The 22500-nt window shown below is 50.7% G+C and overlaps 1 protein-coding gene across 1 annotated transcript in view; it reads right to left on the reverse strand.

Annotated features, from left to right (window-relative positions):
* The window catches only part of LOC144486461 (A disintegrin and metalloproteinase with thrombospondin motifs 4-like), a 100672-nt gene that overhangs the window by 38100 nt on the left and 40072 nt on the right, over positions 1 to 22500 (reverse strand). Inside the window, exons 2-4 of the mRNA XM_078204495.1 lie at positions 9782 to 9914; positions 7968 to 8135; positions 780 to 1054 (exon numbers count right to left, since the gene is read on the reverse strand). Of these exons, the coding sequence (XP_078060621.1) occupies positions 780 to 1054; positions 7968 to 8135; positions 9782 to 9914 (576 nt within the window). The remainder of the gene's footprint in view (positions 1 to 779; positions 1055 to 7967; positions 8136 to 9781; positions 9915 to 22500) is intronic.

Genomic DNA, 22500 nt, shown 5'->3' on the forward strand with positions numbered 1-22500 from the left:
ATCAAACACTCCCAGGACAGGTACAGCACGGGGTTAGATACAGAGTAAAGCTCCCTCTACACTGTCCCCATCAAACACTCCCAGGACAGGTACAGCACGGGTTTAGATACAGAGTAAAGCTCCCTCTACACTGCCCCATCAAACACTCCCAGGACAGGTACAGCACGGGGTTAGATACAGAGTAAAGCTCCCTCTACACTGTCCCCATCAAACACTCCCAGGACAGGTACAGCACGGGGTTAGATACAGAGTAAAGCTCCCTCTTCACTGTCCCCATCAAACACTCCCAGGACAGGTACAGCACCGGGTTAGATACAGAGTAAAGCTCATTCTACACTGTCCCCATCAAACACTCTCAGGACAGGTACAGCACGGGGTTAGATACAGAGTAAAGCTCCCTCTACACTGTCCCCATCAAACACTCCCAGGACAGGTACAGCACGGGGTTAGATACAGAGTAAAGCTCCCTCTACACTGTCCCATCAAACACTCCCAGGACAGGTACAGCACGGGGTTAGATACAGAGTAAAGCTCCCTCTACACTGTCCCCATCAAACACTCCCAGGACAGGTACAGCACGGGGTTAGATACAGAGTAAAGCTCCCTCTACACTGTCCCCATCAAACACTCCCAGGACAGGTACAGCATGGGGTTAGATACAGAGTAAAGCTCCCTCTACACTGTCCCCATCAAACACTCCCAGGACAGGTACAGCACGGGGTTAGATACAGAGTAAATCTCCCTCTATCTGCTCCTGTGGTGAAGCTTCTGTTACTCACCGCCTGTTGCCAGTTGGCCACACACTGCCCGCTCAGACACACCTTCCCCAGGCCACAGTTGGTGCCGTCTGCCGCTGGGAGTTGCTTGCTGGAGTGATGCCACTGGCCTTGCCGCCTGGCCATACACCAGAGGATGCGACAGGGGTCGGTTCCCGGTCTCCAGCGGTGTCCCGGCCCGAAGGACAGGCGACACTGCTGGTCTGCGTCGTAGTTCCTGCCAGCAAGAGGAGCAGTCTCAGCCATAGACACCAGCGGCTTGTTCAACAGGCAGTCCGCTGTGAGGGTGTGTGGATACACAGAGAGACGGAGAGGTTACACAGTGCTCTGGGTGGGAATGAGAGGCAGAGAGACAGGGAGAGAGAGTGAGAGGGATGGAGAGAGGGAGAGGGACAGAGAGAGAGAGAGAGACAGAGAGTGAGTGAGAGGGACAGAGACAGGGAGAGAGAGTGAGAGGGATGGAGAGAGGGAGAGGGACAGAGAGAGAGAGAGAGAGACAGAGAGTGTGTGAGAGGGACAGAGAGAGGGAAACAGACAGACAGAGAGTGACTGAGAGGGACAGAGAGAGGGAGAGGGACAGAGAGAGAGAGAGAGAGACAGAGAGTGAGTGAGAGGGACAGAGAGAGCGAGAGGGACAGAGAGAGAGAAAGAGACAGAGAGTGTGTGAGAGGGACGGAGAGAGGGAGAGGGACAGAGAGAGAGAGAGAGACAGAGAGTGAGTGAGAGGGACAGAGAGAGGGAGAGGGACACAGAGAGAGAGAGAGACAGAGAGTGAGTGAGAGGGACGGAGAGAGGGAGAGGGACAGAGAGAGAGAGAGAGACAGAGAGTGAGTGAGAGGGACAGAGAGAGGGAGAGGGACAGAGAGAGACAGAGAGACAGAGAGTGAGTGAGAGGGACAGAGAGAGGGAGAGGGACAGAGAGAGAGAGAGAGACAGAGAGTGAGTGAGAGGGACAGAGAGAGGGAGAGGGACAGAGAGAGACAGAGAGACAGAGAGTGAGTGAGAGGGACAGAGAGAGGGAGAGGGACAGAGAGAGAGAGAGAGACAGAGAGTGAGTGAGAGGGACAGAGAGAGGGAGAGGGACAGAGAGAGAGAGAGAGACAGAGAGTGAGTGAGAGGGACAGAGAGAGGGAGAGGGACAGAGAGAGGGAGAGAGACAGACAGAGAGTGAGTGAGAGGGACAGAGAGAGGGAGAGGGACAGAGAGAGAGAGAGGGGGGGAAGAGAGAGAATCAGAGATAGATAGAAGGAGAGAGCGAGAGAGAGGGACAGAGAGAGAGAAAGAGAGAGAGAGGGAGAGAGAGAGAGAGACAGAGACAGTGACAGGGGCACGGAGAGATAGAGACAGAGAGAGGGGGAGAGAGAGAGAGAGAGCAAGAGAGAGACAGAGATAGTGAGAGAGTCAGAGAGACACACGGACAAAGCAGGAGAGACAGACAGTGAGAGTTAGAGAGAGACAGAGCAAGATGGACAGGGAGCGAGAGGAGCAGAGAGGGGGACACAGAAAGGGAGATATAAAGAGACAGGGTGAGGGGAAAGGAGAGTGAGAGGCCCAAATCGACAGAGTAAATGTGTTTATTTTTCACAATACCCTCGTGCTCCTCAATATTCTCAACCTGATGCTGCTGAGTTCTCCCAGTGGGGCTGACACAAGCCCAACTTTGCCAGGAATCTGCAGCAAAGACCCAATCGGGAAGCAGTGTTGGATCAGAGTTGAGGGTGAAGGCAGGATTAGTCCCCATTGTCCAGGGTAGGGGTCACTGTTTTAGTGGTCACACAATGAGTCAGTAAACGGATAAACTGGTAAAGTGTGAGTGACCGAGAGACTGAGCTGGGCAACTGGGGGGGAGGGCGGGGGGATGAGACTGCAGGGAGCTTGTGGGGGAGGCAGGTAGATGGGTGCAGTGGGCAAGAGTCAGTAAGTCGGCAAGGGAGAAGGCGCAGAGGTGGGCAGGCTGTTGAAGATGTAAGTGGGCAGATGGGCAAATGGAGCGATGGGTAGCTGGGTGAGTGGCAGGTGGGTGAAGAGGGTAAACTGAGTTGGGGGTAGTTTAGTCAAGTGGTATTCAACAGTGCAGCGCTTTCTCAGTACTGACCCTCTGACAGTGCAGCACTCTCTCAGTACTGACCCTCTGACAGTGCAGCGCTCTCTCAGTACTGACCCTCTGACAGTGCAGCGCTCTCTCAGTACTGACCCCCTGACAGTGCAGCGCTCCCTCAGTACTGACCCTCTGACAGTGCAGCACCCCCTCAGTACTGACCCTCTGACAGTGCAGCACTCCCTCAGTACTGACCCTCTGACAGTGCAGCACCCCCTCAGTACTGACCCTCTGACAGTGCAGCACTCCCTCAGTACTGACCCTCTGACAGTGCAGCACCCCCTCAGTACTGACCCTCTGACAGTGCAGCACTCCCTCAGTACTGACCCTCTGACAGTGCAGCACCCCCTCAGTACTGACCCTCTGACAGTGCAGCACTCCCTCAGTACTGACCCTCTGACAGTGCAGCACTCCCTCAGTACTGACCCTCTGACAGTGCAGCGCTCCCTCAGTACTGACCCTCTGACAGTGCAGCACTCCCTCAGTACTGACCCTCTGACAGTGCAGCACTCCCTCAGGACTGACCCTCTGACAGTGCAGCACTCCCTCAGTACTGACCCTCTGACAGTGCAGCACTCCCTCAGTACTGACCCTCTGACAGTGCAGCACTCCCTCAGTACTGACCCTCTGACAGTGCAGCGCTCCCTCAGTACTGACAGTGTTTTTTTCTGATGCTGGTTGATTTGTTTTGTATTTATTGTGCTCTCTCTGGATGAAGCCAGAAATGTTGATGCAGGATGATTAGTCGAGAGTTAAGTCTGTTTTTTTTTCAGGGCATTTTGCATTCCTTGTCAGACTGTTTTTGTATTTTTTGGATGAAATGTGGGAGTTGGAGATTATGTGGATCGGTGAGTTCAGTCTGTGGCTCAGTGAAACAACCATTGCCTCACTTGGATTGAGTCCGAGGGGCTCGATACAAGGTCACATGCTGAGAATTCACAAACAAACTCCAAGGTTGAAGAGAAGTGTTCTCCATTCACTCGCTCCCTGCTTCCAACCTCCCTCTCTCTCTCCGTCTCTTTCTCTCGTCTGTCTCTCCATCTCTCTCTGTCTCTCTCTCCGTCTTTCTCTCTCTCTCCCTGTCTCTCTGTCCCACTCTCTGTCTCTCTCCGTCCCAATCTCTGACCGTCTCTCCCTCTCTCTGTCTCGCTCTGTCCCTCTTTCGGTCTCTCTGTGTCTCTCTCCCTGTCTCTTTCTTTCTCTCCCGCCCTCTCTCTGCTCCTCCTCCCCTACTCTTTTCCCATTCTCACTCGCTGCCTCTCTGTCCCCATCTGGTTCCTTTCCCTTCCTCTTTCTCTCATTATCTCTCTTAGTCCCTCCCTCATTTTTCCTCTTGTCCCTCCCTCCTGCCCCACTATCTATCCTTTCCTCTCTCTCCTTCTCACTTCCCGATCTCTCTCTCTTTCTCCTCGGCCCTCTCCCCTCCTTTCTCGTACTATCATTTTTTTCTCTCTTTCTCCTTCCTTCTCCTCTTGTCTCTCTCTCTCTTACGCACTCTCTCTATCGCTCTCTTCTCTCATTTCCCCATTTTCTCTCTCTCTCTCTCCCTCGCTCATTCTGTCAGTTTGTCTCTCCTTCCCCACTCTCTTTCTCTCTTCATCGCTCTTTATCCTCTCCCTCCCCCCCCATTTCTCTCTCGCTGTCTCCTTCCCCACCCTTTCTCTCTACTTTCATCTCTCTCGACCTCCCAATTGCCTCTTCCACTCTCTCTCCCTCGCTCCTTCTCCACTCTCCCTCCCTCAATTCCCCATTTTTATTTTCCCTTCATCCCACTATTTCTCTCTCCCTCCATCATTCCTTGCTCTTTTCCCTCCTCACCTCTTTCTCACAACCTTCCTCTCTCCATCTTCACTCTTTCCTTGCCTCTCATTCATTCTCTATCTCTCCACTTCCTTCTCTCTCACTTCTTTCCCCCCTCTCACATTCTCTTACCTTCCCTCTCTCTTTCCCCTATTCTCTCTCTCTCCTTTCTCACTTTCCCTCCCTCTCTTCTTCCCCATGCCATCTCCCTCTCTGTGTCCCACCTCGCCCATTCTTAACCTTCCTCCCTGCTTTCCACTCTCCTTCTCCTTCTCAACTTCCTCCTCACATACTCCCTCTCTCTTTCACACTCTCCCTCTTTCTTCCTCTACCAACTCTCTCTATCATTTCTTCCTCCCCTGCACTCTCTCCCTCCCTCTATCTTCTTCCAGAGTTCTTGCTTCATCCGTCACTTCTTCTCCCTTCACCCTCTCCCTCTCTCCTTCCCATCCTCTCCCCTCCCTCTGTCCTATCCCTATTCCTTCTCTCTCTCTCTCTCTCACCCTCTCTCCTTCCCTCCGGGGCGGCACGGTAGCACAGTGGTTAGCACTGCTGCTTCACAGCTCCGGGAACCTGGGTTCGATTCCCGGCTCGGGTCACTGTCTGTGTGGAGTTTGCACATTCTCCTCGTGTCTGGGTAGGTTTCCTCCGGGTGCTCCGGTTTCCTCCCACAGTCCAAAGATGTGCGGGTTAGGTTGATTGGCCAAACTCAATTGCCCCTTACTGTCCCGGGATGCCTAGATTAGAGGGATTAGCGGGTAAATATGAGGGTTAGAGGGATTAGTGGGTAAATATGTAGGGATATGGGGGTAGGGCCTGGGTGGGATTGTGGTCGGTGCAGACTCGATGGGCCAGATGGCCTCTTTCTGCACTGTAGGGATTCTATGGTTTCCTCCCAATCCCATTCACCATCCTGATTGGAAATATATTGGCTGATTTTTTTCAAAAATCCTGGAATTCCTTGCCAAACAGCACTTAGCGCCCCCTCCTCAAGGGGCAATTAGAATGAGCAATAATTACTGGCCTCACCAGTGAAGCAAACACATCCCTTGGATGAATAAAACAAATCTCGGCTTGGACACAACAGAGACGGCTTTTGCGATGCCTGCCTGTTGATTTCGGCATCAAGTGACAGACCGCTTGTGATAGTGGAGAAATTGCAACATCCTGGACTTAAAAAACAGTCCAGGCAGTTCCCCTGATGGACCTCAGTGGATCTCAGAAAGGGTTGAGAGCTTCAAGTTTTAAAGTGTCCAGATCACCAACACCCTGTCCTGGTCCCCCTATGCCACACTATAGTTAAGAAAGCCCACCAACGCCTCTACTTTCTCAGAAGACTAAGGAAATTTGGCATGTCAGCTACAACTCTCATCAACTTTTACAGATGGACCATAGAAAGCATTCTTTCTGGTTGTATCACAGCTTGGTATGGCTCCTGCTCTGCCCAAGACCGTAAGAAACCACAATAGGTCGTGAATGTAGCCCAATCCATCACACAAACCAGCCTCCCGTCCATTGACTCTGTCTACACTTCCCGCTGCCTCAGCAAAGCAGCCAGCATAATTAAGGACCCCACGCACCCTGGACATTCTCTCTTCCACCTTCTTCCTTCGGGAAAAAGTCTGAGGTCACGTACCAGCCGACTCAAGAACAGCTTCTTCCCTGCTGCTGTCAGACTTTTGAACGGACCTACCTCACATTAAGTTGACCTTTCTCTACACTCTAGCTATAACTGTAACACTACATTCTGCACTCTCCCATTTCCTTCTCTATGAACGGTATGCTTTGTCTGTATAGCGTGCAAGAAACAATACTTTTCACTGTATGTTAATACATATGACAATAAATCAAATTAAATCAAATCCAAAATCACATCTACCATTGTCTGAACTCTTGGCAAAATGTAAGGATGATAGACCACCAGGCTTCAGGATTCCAAAAACTGCCCTGAACTAAGAAGGATTAACAAACCTCATTCAGGCTGTAAATTCCACATTCCCACCATTCTCTGGGATCCTCTCTAAATCTCCTGCCCCTTTCCTTAAATCTCTCTGTCTGGTTATTGACCCCTCTACTAAGGGGAAAGGTTTCTTCCTATCTACCCTATCTAAGTCCCTCATGATCTTACACACATCAATCATGTCCCCCCTCAGCCTTCTCTGCTCTGAGGAAAACAATCCCAGTCTATCCAGCCTCTCTCCATAGCTGGAACGCTCCATCCCAGGCAGCATCCTGGTGAATCTCCTCTGCTCTCTCTCCAACGCAATCACATCCGTCCTATAGTGTGGTGACCAGAACTGCACTCAGTACTCCAGCTGTGGCCTAACCAGTGTTTTATACAGCTCCATCATAACCTCCCTGCGCTTATATTCAATGCCTGGGTTAATAAAAACAAGTATCACGTGTTCCTTTTTAACCACCTTATCTACCCATCCTGCTGCCTTCAGGGATCTATGGACCTGCACCCCAAGGTCCTTCTGATCCTCCGTACTTCCCAGCAGTTTTTATTTATTATTGTTACAAGTCGGCTTACATTAACATGCAATGAAGTTACTGTGAAAATCCCCACAGTCTGGCGCCTGTTCGGATACACTGAGGGAGAATTTGGCATGGCCAATCCACCTAACCCGCACATCTTTGGACTGTGGGAGGAAACCGGAGCACCCGGAGGAAACCCACGCAGACACGGGGAGAACGTGCAGACTCCACACAGACAGTGAGCCGAGGCCAGATCGAACCCAGGTCCCTGAGGTAGCAGTGCTAACCACTGTGCCACCACAACAGTCATCGTGTATTCCCAGGTATTGTTAGTCCACCCAAAAAGCATCAGCTCACACTGGGATGAGGGAAACTGTGAGAGAACAAGTAACATTTGTTATACTTAAAAATCAAAAAAACATGCTGCTGCCATTTATTTTAAATGTAGAAAAGCCATGCGGAGATAAGGAAATGCAGACAAAAATGTTCTCACTGTGGATAAGACAAATCCTGTGGGGGCTGATTTCTATTGGCCGACACAGTGCCTCTCGGTATCATTCTGTCGCTCAGGCAGGGTGCAGGTTGAAAATGGGAAGGAAAGTGGTGCAGAGAGAATCCTGAGAGCGCAGGCTTAGCGGCTGCTCACACCACACTGCCACTGCAGTGAGGTCGGAGACTCTGACACACAGCCAAATCACTGCAGCAGGAAGGGAAAATCCCGCTGCTGGGAATAACCCTGATATTGAGACTAAAGTCTCTGCACCCATGCACTCGACGGGTCGTAGCGACCTGGTTAAACACAGACAACAACGTACCTCGTTTGGACTCAAAGAATCCCAGAGAGAGCTTGCTGCTGCAGCGGGACCAGGGTTCAGAGTAATCAATGCGAGTCAACATGTTCGACATCATCTGGTTGGCAGATGGCAGCTCACCCACTTGGGCACAAATGTCGGAACTATCGTGCGGCATTCCCAGGAGATGTCCTTCAGGCAAATCAGAGGAGGCTGTTAGATACAGAGTAAATCTCCCTCTACACTGCCCATCAAACACTCCCAGGACAGGTGCAGCACGGGGTTAGATACAGAGTAAAGCTCCCTCTGCACTGTCCCCATCAAACACTCCCAGGACAGGTACAGCACAGGGTTAGATACAGAGTAAATCTCCCTCTACACTGTCCCCATCAAACACTCCCAGGACAGGTACAGCACGGGGTTAGATACAGAGTAAAGCTCCCTCTACACTGTCCCCATCAAACACTCCCAGGACAGGTACAGCACAGGGTTAGATACAGAGTAAAGCTCCCTCGACACTGTCCCCATCAAACACTCCCAGGACAGGTACAGCACAGGGTTAGATACAGAGTAAATCTCCCTCTACACTGTCCCCATTAAACACTCCCAGGACAGGTACAGAACGGGGTTAGATACAGAGTACGTCTCCTCTACACTGTCCCCATCAAACATTCCCAGGACAGGTACAGCACAGGGTTAGATACAGAGTAAAACTCTCTCTACACTGTCCCCATCAAACACTCCCAGGACAGGTACAGCACGGGGTTAGATACAGAGTAAAGCTCCCTCTACACTGTCCCCATCAAACACTCCCAGGACAGGTGCAGCACGGGGTTAGATACAGAGTAAAGCTCCCTCTGCACTGTCCCCATCAAACACTCCCAGGACAGGTACAGCACGGGGTTAGATACAGAGTAAAGCTCCCTCTACACTGTCCACATCAAACACTCCCAGGACAGGTACAGCACGGGGTTAGATACAGAGTAAAGCTCCCTCTGCACTGTCCCCATCAAACATTCCCAGGACAGGTACAGCACAGGGTTAGATACAGAGTAAATGGTTAGATACAGAGTAAATCTCCCTCTACACTGTCCCCATTAAACACTCCCAGGACAGGTACAGAACGGGGTTAGATACAGAGTAGGTCTCCTCTACACTGTCCCCATCAAACACTCCCAGGACAGGTACAGCACGGGGTTAGATACAGAGTACGTCTCCTCTACACTGTCCCCATCAAACACTCCCAGGACAGGTACAGCACGGGGTTAGATACAGAGTAAAGCTCCCTCTGCACTGTCCCCATCAAACACTCCCAAGACAGGTACAGCACGGGGTTAGATACAGAGTAAAGCTCCCTCTACACTGTCCCCATCAAACATTCCCAGGACAGGTACAGCACAGGATTAGATACAGAGTAAATCTCCCTCTACACTGTCCCCATCAAACACTCCCAGGACAGGTACAGCACGGGGTTAGATACAGAGTACGTCTCCTCTACACTGTCCCCATCAAACATTCCCAGGACAGGTACCGCACAGGATTAGATACGGAGTAAATCTCCCTCTACACTGTCCCCATCAAACACTCCCAGGACAGGTACAGCACGGGGTTAGATACAGAGTAAAGCTCCCTCTACACTGTCCCCATCAAACACTCCCAGGACTGGTACAGCACGGGGTTAGATACAGAGTAAAGCTCCCTCTACACTGTCCCCATCAAACACTCCCAGGACAGGTACAGCACGGGGTTAGATACAGAGTAAAGCTCCCTCTACACTGTCCCCATCAAACACTCCCAGGACAGGTACTGAGTAAAGCTGCTTTGCTGGAGTAGTTTACCGATTTCATGAGCAATCGTGAAAGCACTTTGAAGTCCAATGTCCTGGATAACTGCACAGTTCTGATCCATTGTGCAGACTGTTCCGATGTGTGCCAGGCCGAGAGACTCACAGTAATGTTCCTGACACAGATTCTGTTGGATAATACAACATTGTGAAAACTCACCATCTAATATGTTACAGAGAGTTCACCAGTCATTGTACAGATAGCTCCCTGAGAGAGAGGGACTGAGAGACACCAGTCAGTGTACAGATATCTCCCTGAGAGAGAGGGACTGAGAGACACCAGTCAGTGTACAGATATCTCCCTGAGAGAGAGAGACTGAGAGACACCAGTCAGTGTAGAGATATCTCCCTGAGAGAGAGGGACTGAGAGACACCAGTCAGTGTACAGGTATCTCCCTGTGAGAGAGGGACTGAGAGACACCAGTCAGTGTACAGATATCTACCTGAGAGAGAGGAACTGAGAGACACCAGTCACTGACAGATATCTCCTTGAGAGAGAGGGACTGAGAGACACCAGTCAGTGTACAGATATCTCTCTGAGAGAGAGGGACTGAGAGACACCAGTCAGTGTACAGATATCTCCCTGAGAGAGAGGGACTGAGAGACACCAGTCAGTGTACAGATATCTCCCTGAGAGAGAGGGACTGAGAGACACCAGTCAGTGTACAGATATCTCCCTGAGAGAGAGGAACTGAGAGACACCAGTCACTGACAGATATCTCCTTGAGAGAGAGGGACTGAGAGACACCAGTCAGTGTACAGATATCTCTCTGAGAGAGAGGGACTGAGAGACACCAGTCAGTGTACAGATATCTCCCTGAGAGAGAGGGACTGAGAGACACCAGTCAGTGTACAGATATCTCCCTGAGAGAGAGGGACTGAGAGACACCAGTCAGTGTACAGATATCTCCCTGAGAGAGAGAGACTGAGACACCAGTCAGTGTACAGATATCTCCCTGAGAGAGAGGGACTGAGAGACACCAGTCACTGACAGATATCTCCTTGAGAGAGAGGGACTGAGAGACACCAGTCAGTGTACAGATATCTCTCTGAGAGAGAGGGACTGAGAGACACCAGTCAGTGTACAGATATCTCCCTGAGAGAGAGGGACTGAGAGACACCAGTCAGTGGACAGATATCTCGTTGAGAGAGAGGGACTGAGAGACACCAGTCAGTGTGCAGATATCTCCCTGAGAGAGAGGGACTGAGAGACACCAGTCAGTGTACAGATATCTCCCTGAGAGAGAGGGACTGAGAGACACCAGTCAGTGTACAGATATCACCCTGAGAGAGAGGGACTGAGAGACACCAGTCAGTGTACAGATATCTCGTTGAGAGAGAGGGACTGAGAGACACCAGTCAGTGTACAGATATCTCCCTGGGAGAGAGGGACTGAGAGACACCAGTCAGTGTACAGATATCTCCCTGAGAGAGAGGGACTGAGAGACACCAGTCAGTGAACAGATATCTCCCTGAGAGAGAGGGACTGGGAGACACCAGTCAGTGTACAGATATCTCCCTGAGAGAGAGGGACTGAGAGACACCAGTCAGTGCACAGATATCTCCCTGGGAGAGAGGGACTGAGAGACACCAGTCAGTGTACAGATATCTCCCTGGGAGAGAGGGACTGAGAGACACCAGTCAGTGTACAGATATCTCCCTGAGAGAGAGGGACTGAGAGACACCAGTCAGTGTACAGACATCTCCCTGAGAGAGAGGGACAGAGAGACACCAGTCAGTGTACAGATATCTCCCTGGGAGAGAGGGACAGAGAGACACCAGGCAGTGTACAGATCTCTCCCTGAGAGAGAGGGACTGAGAGACACCAGTCAGTATACAGGTATCTCCCTGAGAGAGCGGGACTGAGAGACACCAGTCAGTATACAGGTATCTCCCTGAGAGAGAGGGACGGAGAGACACCAGTCAGTGTACAGATATCTCCCTGAGAGTGAGGGACTGAGAGACACCAGTCAGTGTACAGATATCTCCCTGAGAGAGAGGGACTGAGAGACACCAGTCAGTGTACAGATATCTCCCTGAGAGAGAGGGACTGAGAGACACCAGTCAGTGTACAGATATCTCCCTGAGAGAGAGGGACTGAGAGACACCAGTCAGTGTACAGATATCTACCTGAGATAGAGGGACTGAGAGACACCAGTCAGTGTCCAGATATCTCCCTGAGAGAGAGGGACTGAGAGACACATGTCAGTGTACAGTTATCTCCCTGAGAGAGAGGGACTGAGAGACACCAGTCAGTGTACAGATATCGCCCTGAAAGAGAGGGACTGAGAGACACCAGTCAGTGTACAGACATCTCCCTGAGAGAGAGGGACAGAGAGACACCAGTCAGTGTACAGATATCTCCCTGAGAGAGAGGGACTGAGAGACACCAGTCGGTGTACAGGTATCTCCCTGAGAGAGAGGGACTGAGAGACACCAGTCAGTGTACAGATATCTCCCTGAGAGAGAGAGGGACTGAGAGACACCAGTCAGTGTACAGATATCTCCCAGAGAGAGAGGGACTGAGAGACACCAGTCAGTGTACAGATATCTCCCTGAGAGAGAGAGGGACTGAGAGACACCAGTCAGTGTACAGATATCTCCCTGAGAGAGAGGGACTGAGAGACACCAGTCAGTGTACAGATATCTCCCTGAGAGAGAGGGACTGAGAGACACCAGTCAGTGTCCAGATATCTCCCTGAGAGAGAGGGACTGAGAGACACAAGTCAGTGTACAGTTATCTCCCTGAGAGAGAGGGACTGAGAGACACCAGTCAGTGTACAGATATTGCCCTGAAAGAGAGGGACTGAGAGACACCAGTCAGTGTACAGACATCTCCCTGAGAGAGAGGGACTGAGAGACACCAGTCAGTGTACAGATATCTCCCTGAGAGAGAGAGACTGAGAGACACCAGTCAGTGTACAGATATCTCCCTGAGAGAGAGGGACTGAGAGACACCAGTCAGTGTACAGATATCTCCCTGAGAGAGAGGGACTGAGAGACACGAGTCAGTGTACAGATATCTCCCTGAGAGAGAGGGACTGAGAGACACCAGTCAGTGTACAGATATCTCCCTGAGAGAGAGAGACTGAGAGACACCAGTCAGTGTACAGATATCTCCCTGAGAGAGAGGGACTGAGAGACACCAGTCAGTGTACAGATATCACCCTGAGAGAGAGGGGCTGAGAGACACCAGGCAGTGTACAGATATCACCCTGAGAGAGAGAGGGACTGCGAGACACCAGTCAGTGAACAGATATCTCCCTGAGAGAGAGGGACTGAGAGACACCAGTCAGTGTACAGATATCTCCCTTAGAGAGAGGGACTGAGAGACACCAGTCAGTGTGCAGATATCTCCCTGAGAGAGAGGGACTGAGAGACACCAGTCAGTGTACAGATATCTCCCTGAGAGAGAGGGACTGAGAGACACCAGTCAGTGTACAGATATCTCCCTGAGAGAGAGGGACTGAGAGACACCAGTCAGTGTACAGATATCTCCCTGAGAGGGAGGGACTGAGAGACACCAGTCAGTGTACAGTTATCTCCCTGAGAGAGAGGGACTGAGAGACACCAGTCAGTGTACAGATATCTCCCTTAGAGAGAGGGACTGAGAGACACCAGTCAGTGTGCAGATATCTCCCTGAGAGAGAGGGACTGAGAGACACCAGTCAGTGTGCAGATATCTCCCTGAGAGAGAGGGACTGAGAGACACCAGTCAGTGCACAGATATCTCCCTGAGAGAGAGGGACTGAGAGACACCAGTCAGTGTACAGATATCTCCCTGAGAGAGAGGGACTGAGAGACACCAGTCAGTGTACAGATATCTCCCTTAGAGAGAGGGACTGAGAGACACCAGTCAGTGTGCAGATATCTCCCTGAGAGAGAGGGACTGAGAGACACCAGTCAGTGTACAGATATCTCCCTGAGAGAGAGGGACTGAGAGACACCAGTCAGTGTACAGATATCTCCCTGAGAGAGAGGGACTGAGAGACACCAGTCAGTGTACAGATATCTCCCTGAGAGAGAGGGACTGAGAGACACCAGTCAGTGTACAGATATCTCCCTGAGAGAGAGGGACTGAGAGACACCAGTCAGTGTGCAGATATCTCCCTGAGAGAGAGGGACTGAGAGACACCAGTCAGTGTGCAGATATCTCCCTGAGAGAGAGGGACTGAGAGACACCAGTCAGTGCACAGATATCTCCCTGAGAGAGAGGGACTGAGAGACACCAGTCAGTGTACAGATATCTCCCTGAGAGAGAGAGGGACTGAGAGACACCAGTCAGTGTACAGACATCTCCCTGAGAGAGAGGGACTGAGAGACACCAGTCAGTGTACAGATATCTCCCTGAGAGAGAGGTACTGAGAGACACCAGTCAGTGTACAGATATCTCCCTGAGGGAGAGAGGGACTGAGGGACATTGAGTGTGTGTTCGTGTTCGTGTGAGTGTCAGTGTCCGTGCCACTGACCATGCAAGTGTGAGTGAGTATGTCAGTATGAGTGTGAATTTGTCAGTGTGTCAGTGAATGGCTGTGTCAGTGTGAGTGTGTCAGTGTGAGTGTGTGAGTGATTGTGAGTGTGCCAGTGAGAGTGTGAGTGGGTTTGTGTCAGTGTAAATATGTCAGTGTGTGTGTGTCAGTGTAGGTGTGAGCATGAGTGTGCGTGTCACTGAGCGAGTGTGTGAGTGTGAGTGTCAGTGTGTGTATCAAAGAGTGTGTCATTGTGGGTGTGAGTGTGTCAGTGTTAGTGTCAGCGTGAGTGTGTCAGTGTGAGTGTAGGTGTGAGTATGTGTGTGTGTGTGAGTAACTGTGTCAGTGTCCACGTGAGTGTGTCAGTGTGAGTATGAGTTTTAGTGTGAGTGTACGTATGCGTGCGTCAGTGTCAGTGCGTCAGTGTCAGTGTGAGTGTGCCAGTGATTGCATGTCAGTAAGTGTGTGTGTCAGAGTGAGGGTGGGTGTGTCAGTGTAAGTGTGTCTGTGTGAGTGTGCCAGCGTTTGTATGTCAGTGCGTGTGAGTGTGTCAGTGTGTGTGTGAGTGTCCAGTGTGTGAGTGTGAATGTGAGTGTGTCAGTGTCAGCATGAGTGCGTCAGTGCTAGTGTGTCAGTGTTCGTGCATCAGTGAGTGTGTCAGTGTGAGTGTGTAAGTGTGAGTGTGTCTGTCAGTTTCAGTATGAGTTTGAGTGTGTAAGTGTGTCAGTGAGTGTGCGTGTGTCAGTGTGTGTCAGTATGAGTGTGTCAGAAAGTCTGTCAGTGTCAGCATGAGTTTGAGGGTGTGTGTGTCAGTGAGTGAGTGTGTGTCAGTGTGTGTGTCAGTGTGAATAATTGTGTCAGTGTGTGTGTCAGTGTGAGTGTGCCAGTGTGTGGGTGTCAGTCTGAGTGTGATTGTGTGAGTGTGTCAGTGTGAGTGTGTCAGTGAGTGTGTGTCAGCGAGAGTGTGAGTGTACCAGTGTGAGTGTGTCAGTGAGTGTGTCAATCTGTGTGTGTGTCAGTGTGAGTGTATCAGTGTGGGTGTGAGCATGTGTGTGAGTGTGTCACTGGGTGAGTGTGTCAGTGTGAGTGTAAGTGTGAGTGTTAGTGTCCGTGTCAGTGTCAGTGTCCGCGCCATGTCACTGTTCCATGTAAGTGTGAATGAGTGTGTCAGTATGAGTGTGTGTCAGTGTGAGCATGCGTGTGAGTGTTAGTGTCCGTGTCACTGTCTGTGTAATTGTGAGTGAGGGTGTCAGTATGAGTGTGTGTGTCAGTGTGAGTATGCATGTGAGTGTGAGTGTGTGTGTTAGTGTGATTGTGTGAGTGTGTCAGTGAGTGTGAGTGTGTCAGTGTCAGTGTGCCAGTGAGAGTGTGTGTCCGTGTCAGTGTGAGTGTGTCAGCGTGAGTGTGAGTGTGAATGTGTCGGTGCGTGTGTGTGTCAGTGCGAATGTGAGTGTGTCAGTGTGAGTATGAGTATGTGAGTGTGAGTGTGTCAGTATGAGTGTTAGTGTCAGCGTGTGAGTGTGTCATTGTGCGTGTGTGAGTGTGAGTGTCAGGGTGCGTGTGTCAGTGAGTCACTGTGTGTGTGTCAGTGTGAGTTTGAGTGTGTCAGTCAGAGTGTGTGCGTCAGTGAGTGTGAGTGTGTCAGTGTGGGTGTGTCAGTGTCAGTGTGAGTGTGTCAGTGTGAGTGTATCAGTGTGTGTGTCAGTGTGCGTGTGCCAGTGTGTGTATCAGTGTGTGTGTCAGTGTGAGTGTGACTGTCAGTGTGTGTATCAATGAGTGTGTCAGTGTGAATGTGAGTGTTTGAGTGTATGTGTGAGTGTTTGAATGTGTGTGTGAGTGTGGGTGTATCAGTGTGAGTGTGAAGTGTGTCAGTGTGTCAGTGTGAGTGTGTCAGTGTGAGTGTGTGTCAGTGCGAATGGGTGTGCCAGTGTGAGTGAGTGTCAGTGTGAATGTGTCAGTATGTGTGACACTGTGTGTATCAATGTGAGGGTGCCAGTGTGTATGTGTGTGTATCGGTGTGAGTGTGTCAGTGTAAGTGTGTCAGGGTGAGTGTGTCAGGATGAGTGCAAGTGTGTCAAGGTAAGTGTGTGTGTGTGTGTGTGTGTGTATGTGTGTGTGTGTGTGAGAGAGCATGGCAGAATGAGTGTGAGTGTGTCAGGGTGAGTTTGTCAGGATGAGTGTGAGTGTGTCACGATGAGTGTGAGTGTGTCAGGCTGAGTGTGAGTGCGTCAGTGTGTGAGTGTGTGTTTGTGTGTGAGTATGTGTGTGTGTGTGAGTGTGTCAGGGTGAGTGTGTGTCAGGGTGAGTGTGAGTGTATCAGGGTGAGTGTGTCAGGATGAGTGAAAGTGTGTCAGGGTACGCGTGAGTGTGTGTGTGTGTGTGTGAGAGAGTGTGCCAGGGTGAGTGTGTGTGTCAGAGTGAGTGCGAGAGTGTGTGTGAATTGTCAGGGTAAGTGTGAGTGTGTCAGTGTGTGTGTGTGAGTGTGCCAGTGTGTGTGTGAGAGTGTGTGTGTGTCAGAATGAGTGTGAGTGTGTCAGTGTGTGTGTGTGAGTGTGTGACAGTGACTGTGAGTGTGTCAGGGTGAGTGTGAGTGTGTCAGTGTGTGTATCAATGAGTGTGTCAGTGTGAATGTGAGTGTTTGAGTGTATGTGTGAGTGTTTGAATGTGTGTGTGAGTGTGGGTGTATCAGTGTGAGTGTGAAGTGTGTCAGTGTGTCAGTGTGAGTGTGTCAGTGTGAGTGTGTGTCAGTGCGAATGGGTGTGCCAGTGTGAGTGAGTGTCAGTGTGAATGTGTCAGTATGTGTGACACTGTGTGTATCAATGTGAGGGTGCCAGTGTGTATGTGTGTGTATCGGTGTGAGTGTGTCAGTGTAAGTGTGTCAGGGTGAGTGTGTCAGGATGAGTGCAAGTGTGTCAAGGTAAGTGTGTGTGTGTGTGTGTCTGTGTGTGTGCCAGGGTGAGTGTGAGAGTCTGACAGTGAGTGTGAGTGTGTCAGGGTGAGAGTGTGTGAGAGTGTGTCCGCATATGTGTAAGTGTGTCAGTGTGAGTTTGTGAGAGTGTGTGTCAGAGTGAGTGTGAGTGAGTCAGAGTGTGAGTGTGTGAGAGTGAGTGTGTATGCAACTGTGTCAGTGTGAGTGTGAGTGTGTGACAGTGACTGTGAGTGTGTCAGGGTGAGTGTGTGAGTGTGTGTGTGTGTGTCTGTGTGTGCATCAGGGTGAGTGTGAGTGTGCCAGGGTGAGTGTTTCAGGATGAGTGCAAGTGTGTCAGGGTAAGTGTGACAGTGTGTGCGTGTGTGAGTGTGCCAGGATGAGTGTGAGTGTGCCACGTTGAGTGTGTCAGGGTGAGTGTGAGTTTGTCAGGATGAGTGCGAGTGTGTCCAGGTGAGTGTGAGTGTGTCAGTGTGTGTGTGTGTTTGTGAGTGTGTGTGTGTGTGTGTGTGTGTCAGGGTGAATGTGAGTGTTAGTGTGTGTGTGTGTGTGAGTGTCAGGGTGAGTGTCAGTGTGTGAGTGTGTGTGTGAGTGTGTGTGTGTGTGTGTCAGGGTGAGTGTGAGTGTGTGATTGTGTGAGTGTGTGTGTGAGTGTGTGAGTGTGAGTGTGTCAGTGTGAGTGTGCCAGTGATTGTATGTCAGTGAGTGTGAGTATATCAGTGTGTCAGTGTATGAGTGTCAGTGTGAATGTGTCAGTGTGTGTGTGAATGAGTGTGTCAGTGTGAGTGTGTTAGTGTGTCCATGTGAGTATGAGTGTCAGTGTGTGTGCAAGTGAGTGTGTCAGTGTGAGTGTGTCAGTGTGAGTGTGTCAGTGTGACAGTGCCAATGTGAGTGTGAGTGTGAGTGTCAGTGTGAGTGTGTCAGTGTGAATGTGCCAATGATTGTATGTCACACTGACACTTGTGTGTCAGTGCAAGTGCGTCAGTGTGAGTGTGCCAGTGTGTGAGTCCGAATGTGAGTGCGTGTGTGTGTGAGTGTGGCAGTGGCAGTGTGTGAGTGTGTGTGTGAGTGTGTCAGGGTGAGCGTGTCAGTGTGAGTATGAGTGTCAGTGTGTGTGTCAGTGTGTGTGTGAATGTTTCAGTGTGTGTTGAGTCTGTCAGTGTGAGTATGAGTATGTGAGTGTGAGTGTATCAGTGTGAGTGTGAGCTGTGTGTGTGAGTGCGTGTGTGTGAGTGAATGTGTCAGTGTCTGTGTGTGTGTCTGTGTGAGTATGTCAGTGTGTGTGTCAGTGTTAATGTGTCAGTGTGTGTGTCAGTGTGATTGTGAGTGTGAGTGTGTTATTATGAGTGTGTGTCAGTGTGAGTGTGTCAGTGTCAGTGTACGTGTGCCAGTGTGAGTGTGAGTATGTCAGTGTGCGTGTGAATGTGTCAGTGTGAGTGTGACTGTTTCCGTGTGAGTGTGAGCATGCATGTGAATGTGTTGGTGTGTGTGTGTGTGAGCTGAGTGTGTCAGTGTGAGCGTGAGTGTGTCAGTGTGACTGTCAGTGTGTGAGTGTGTAAGTGTGAGAGTCAGTGTGTGAGTGTGTGTGTGAATGTGTCAGTCTGTGTGTGAGTGTCAGTGAATGAGTGTGGGTTTGAGTATGTGAGTGTGTCAGTGTGAGGGTGAACTGTGTGTGTGAGTGTGTCAGTGTGTGTGTGAGTGAGTGAGTGTGTCAGTGTGAGTGTGTAAGTGTGAGAATGAGTATGTGAGTGTGAGTGTGTCAGTATGTCAGTGTGAATGTTAGTGTCAGCGTGTGTGAGTGTCAGTTTGCGAATGTGTCAGTGTGTGTGTGTACGTGTATCACGGTGAGTGTGTCAGTGTGAGTGCAAATGAGTCACTGTAAGTGTGTCAGTGGGTATGAGTGTGTCAGTGTGTGTTGTCAGAGTGAGTGTGTCAGTGTGTGTGTGAGTGTGTGTGTGAGTGAGCCAGTGTGAGTGTGCCAGTGTGTGTGTGAGTGTGCGTGTGTGTGAGTGTGTCAGGGTGAGTGTGAGTGTGTGTGTGTGTGAGTGTGTGTGTGTCAGGGTGAATGTGAGTGTGCCCGGGTGAGTGCGAGTGTGTGTGTGTGACGGTGTGTGTGTGTGTGAGTGAATGTGTGAGTGTCAGGGTGAGTGTGAGTGCATCAGGGTGAGTGTGAGTGTGTGTGTGTGGGTCATGGTGAGTTTGAGTGTGTCAGGGAAAGTGTGAGTGTCTGTGTGTGTGTGTCAGGGTGAGTGTGAGTATGTCAGTGTGTGAGTGTGTGTGAGTGGGTGACTGTGAGAGTGAATGTGAGTGTGTCAGGGTCAGTGTGAGTGTGTCAGTGTGTGAGAGTGTGTGTGCGTCTGTGTCTGTGTCAGGGTGAGTGTGAGTGTGTCAGGGAGAGTGTGTGTGTGAGTGTGGCAGGGTGAGTGTGAGTGTGGCAGGGTGAATATGAGTGTGAGTGTGTGTGAGTGTGTCAGGGTGAGTGAGTGTGCCAGGGTGAGTGTGAGTGTGTGTGTGTGTGTGTGTGTCAGGATGAAAGTGAGTGTGTCAGGGTGAATGTGAGTGTGTGAGTGTGTGAGTGGGTGTGTGAGTGTGTGAGTGTGTGACTGTGTGTGGGTGTGTGTGAGAGTGTGTGTGTGAGTGTGTGTGTGAGTGTGTGTGTGTAAGTGTGTGTGTGTGCATGTGTGAGTATGTGTGTGTTTGAGAGTGTGAGAGTGTGTGTGTGAGTGCGTGTGTGAATGCTTGTGTGAGTGTGTGTGAGTGTGTATGTGAGTGTGCGTGTGTGAGTGTGTGTGTGTGAGTGTGTGTGTGTGTGTGTGAGTGAGTGTGTGTGTGAGTGTGTGTGTGAGCGTGTGTGTGAGCGTGTGTGTGTGTGAGTGTGTGTGTGTGTGCATGTGAGTATGTGTGAGTTTGAGTGTGTGTGAGTGTGTGTGTGTGTGTGTGAGTGAGTGTGTGTGTGAGTGCGTGTGTGAGTGTGTGTGTGAGCGTGTGTGTGAGCGTGTGTGTGTGTGAGTGTGTGTGTGTGCATGTGAGTATGTGTGTGTTTGAGTGTGTGTGAGTGTGTGTGTGTGTGTGTGTGTGAGTGTGTGTGTGAGTGTGTGTGTGAGCGTGTGTGTGAGCGTGTGTGTGTGAGTGTGTGTGTGTGTGCATGTGAGTATGTGTGTGTTTGAGTGTGTGTGAGTGTGTGTGTGTGCATGTGAGTATGTGTGTGTTTGAGTGTGTGTGAGTGTGTGTGAGTGTGTGTGTGAGTGTGTGTGTGAGTGCGTGTGTGAGTGTGTGATGTGAGTGTGTGTGCGTGTGTGTGAGTGTGTGTGTGAGTGCATGTGTGAGCATGTGATGTGTGTGAGTGTGTGTGAGTGCGAGTGTGTGATGTGTGTGGGTGTGAGTGTGTTTGTGAGTGTGTGTGAGTGTGTGTGAGTGTGTGTGAGTGTGTGTGTGAGAGCGTGTGTGAGTGTGTGTGTGAGCGTGTGTGTGAGCGTGTGTGTGTGTGAGTGTGTGTGTGTGTGCATGTGAGTATGTGTGTGTTTGAGTGTGTGTGAGTGTGTGTGTGTGTGTGTGTGTGAGTGTGTGTGTGAGTGTGTGTGTGAGCGTGTGTGTGAGCGTGTGTGTGTGAGTGTGTGTGTGTGTGCATGTGAGTATGTGTGTGTTTGAGTGTGTGTGAGTGTGTGTGTGTGCATGTGAGTATGTGTGTGTTTGAGTGTGTGTGAGTGTGTGTGAGTGTGTGTGTGAGTGTGTGTGTGAGTGCGTGTGTGAGTGTGTGATGTGAGTGTGTGTGCGTGTGTGTGAGTGTGTGTGTGAGTGCATGTGTGAGCATGTGATGTGTGTGAGTGTGTGTGAGTGCGAGTGTGTGATGTGTGTGGGTGTGAGTGTGTTTGTGAGTGTGTGTGAGTGTGTGATATGAGTGTGTGTGAGTGTGTGTGAGTGTGTGTGTGAGTTTGTGTGTGTGTGTGCATGTGTGAGTGTGCGTGTGTGAGTGTGTGTGTGTGAGTGTGTGTGAGCGTGAGTGTGTGTGTGTGAGTGTGTGTGTGTGTGAGTGTGTGTGTGTGTGAGTGTGTCAGGGTGAATGTGACTGTGCCCGGGTGAGTGCGAGTGTGTGTGTGTGACGGTGTGTGTGTGTGAGTGAATGTGAGAGTGTCAGGGTGAGTGTGAGGGCATCAGGGTGAGTGTGAGTGTGTGTGTGTGTGTCATGGTGAGTTTGAGTGTGTCAGGGAAAGTGTGAGTGTCTGTGTGTGTGTGTCAGGGTGAGTGTGAGTATGTCAGTGTGTGAGTGTGTGTGAGTGGGTGACTGTGAGAGTGAGTGTGAGTGTGTCAGGGTCAGTGTGAGTGTGTGTGTGCATGTGTGAGTATGTGTGTGTTTGAGAGTGTGAGAGTGTGTGTGTGAGTGCGTGTGTGAATGCTTGTGTGAGTGTGTGTGAGTGTGTATGTGAGTGTGCGTGTGTGAGTGTGTGTGTGTGAGTGTGTGTGTGTGAGTGAGTGTGTGTGTGAGTGTGTGTGTGAGCGTGTGTGTGAGCGTGTGTGTGTGAGTGTGTGTGTGTGTGCATGTGAGTATGTGTGTGTTTGAGTGTGTGTGAGTGTGTGTGCGTGTGTGTGTGAGTGCGTGTGTGAGTGTGTGTGTGAGCGTGTGTGTGAGCGTGTGTGTGTGAGTGTGTGTGTGTGCATGTGAGTATGTGTGTGTTTGAGTGTGCGTGAGTGTGTGTGTGTGTGTGTGTGAGTGAGTGTGTGTGTGAGTGTGTGTGTGAGCGTGTGTGTGAGCGTGTGTGTGTGAGTGTGTGTGTGTGTGCATGTGAGTATGTGTGTGTTTGAGTGTGTGTGAGTGTGTGTGTGTGTGTGCATGTGAGTATGTGTGTGTTTGAGTGTGTGTCAATGTGTGTGTGTGTGAGTGTGTGTGTGAGTGTGTGATGTGAGTGTGTGTGCGTGTGTGTGAGTGTGTGTGTGAGTGCATGTGTGAGCAAGTGATGTGTGTGAGTGTGAGTGTGTGTGAGTGCGAGTGTGTGATGTGTGTGGGTGTGGGTGTGAGTGTGTTTGTGAGTGTGTGTGAGTGTGTGATATGAGTGTGTGTGAGTGTGTGTGAGTGTGTGTGTGAGTTTGTGTGTGTGTGTGCATGTGTGAGTGTGCGTGTGTGAGTGTGTGTGTGTGAGTGTGTGTGAGCGTGAGTGTGTGTGTGTGAGTGTGTGTGAGCGTGAGTGTGTGTGTGTGAGCGTGTGTGTGTGTGAGTGTGTGTGTGAGTGTGTCAGGGTGAATGTGAGCGTGCCCGGGTGAGTGCGAGTGTGTTTGTGTGACGGTGTGTGTGTGTGTGTGTGTGTGAGTGAATGTGAGAGTGTC

Source organism: Mustelus asterias, unplaced genomic scaffold, assembly GCF_964213995.1.
Source record: "Mustelus asterias unplaced genomic scaffold, sMusAst1.hap1.1 HAP1_SCAFFOLD_348, whole genome shotgun sequence".
Classification (NCBI taxonomy): Eukaryota; Metazoa; Chordata; class Chondrichthyes; order Carcharhiniformes; family Triakidae; genus Mustelus; species Mustelus asterias.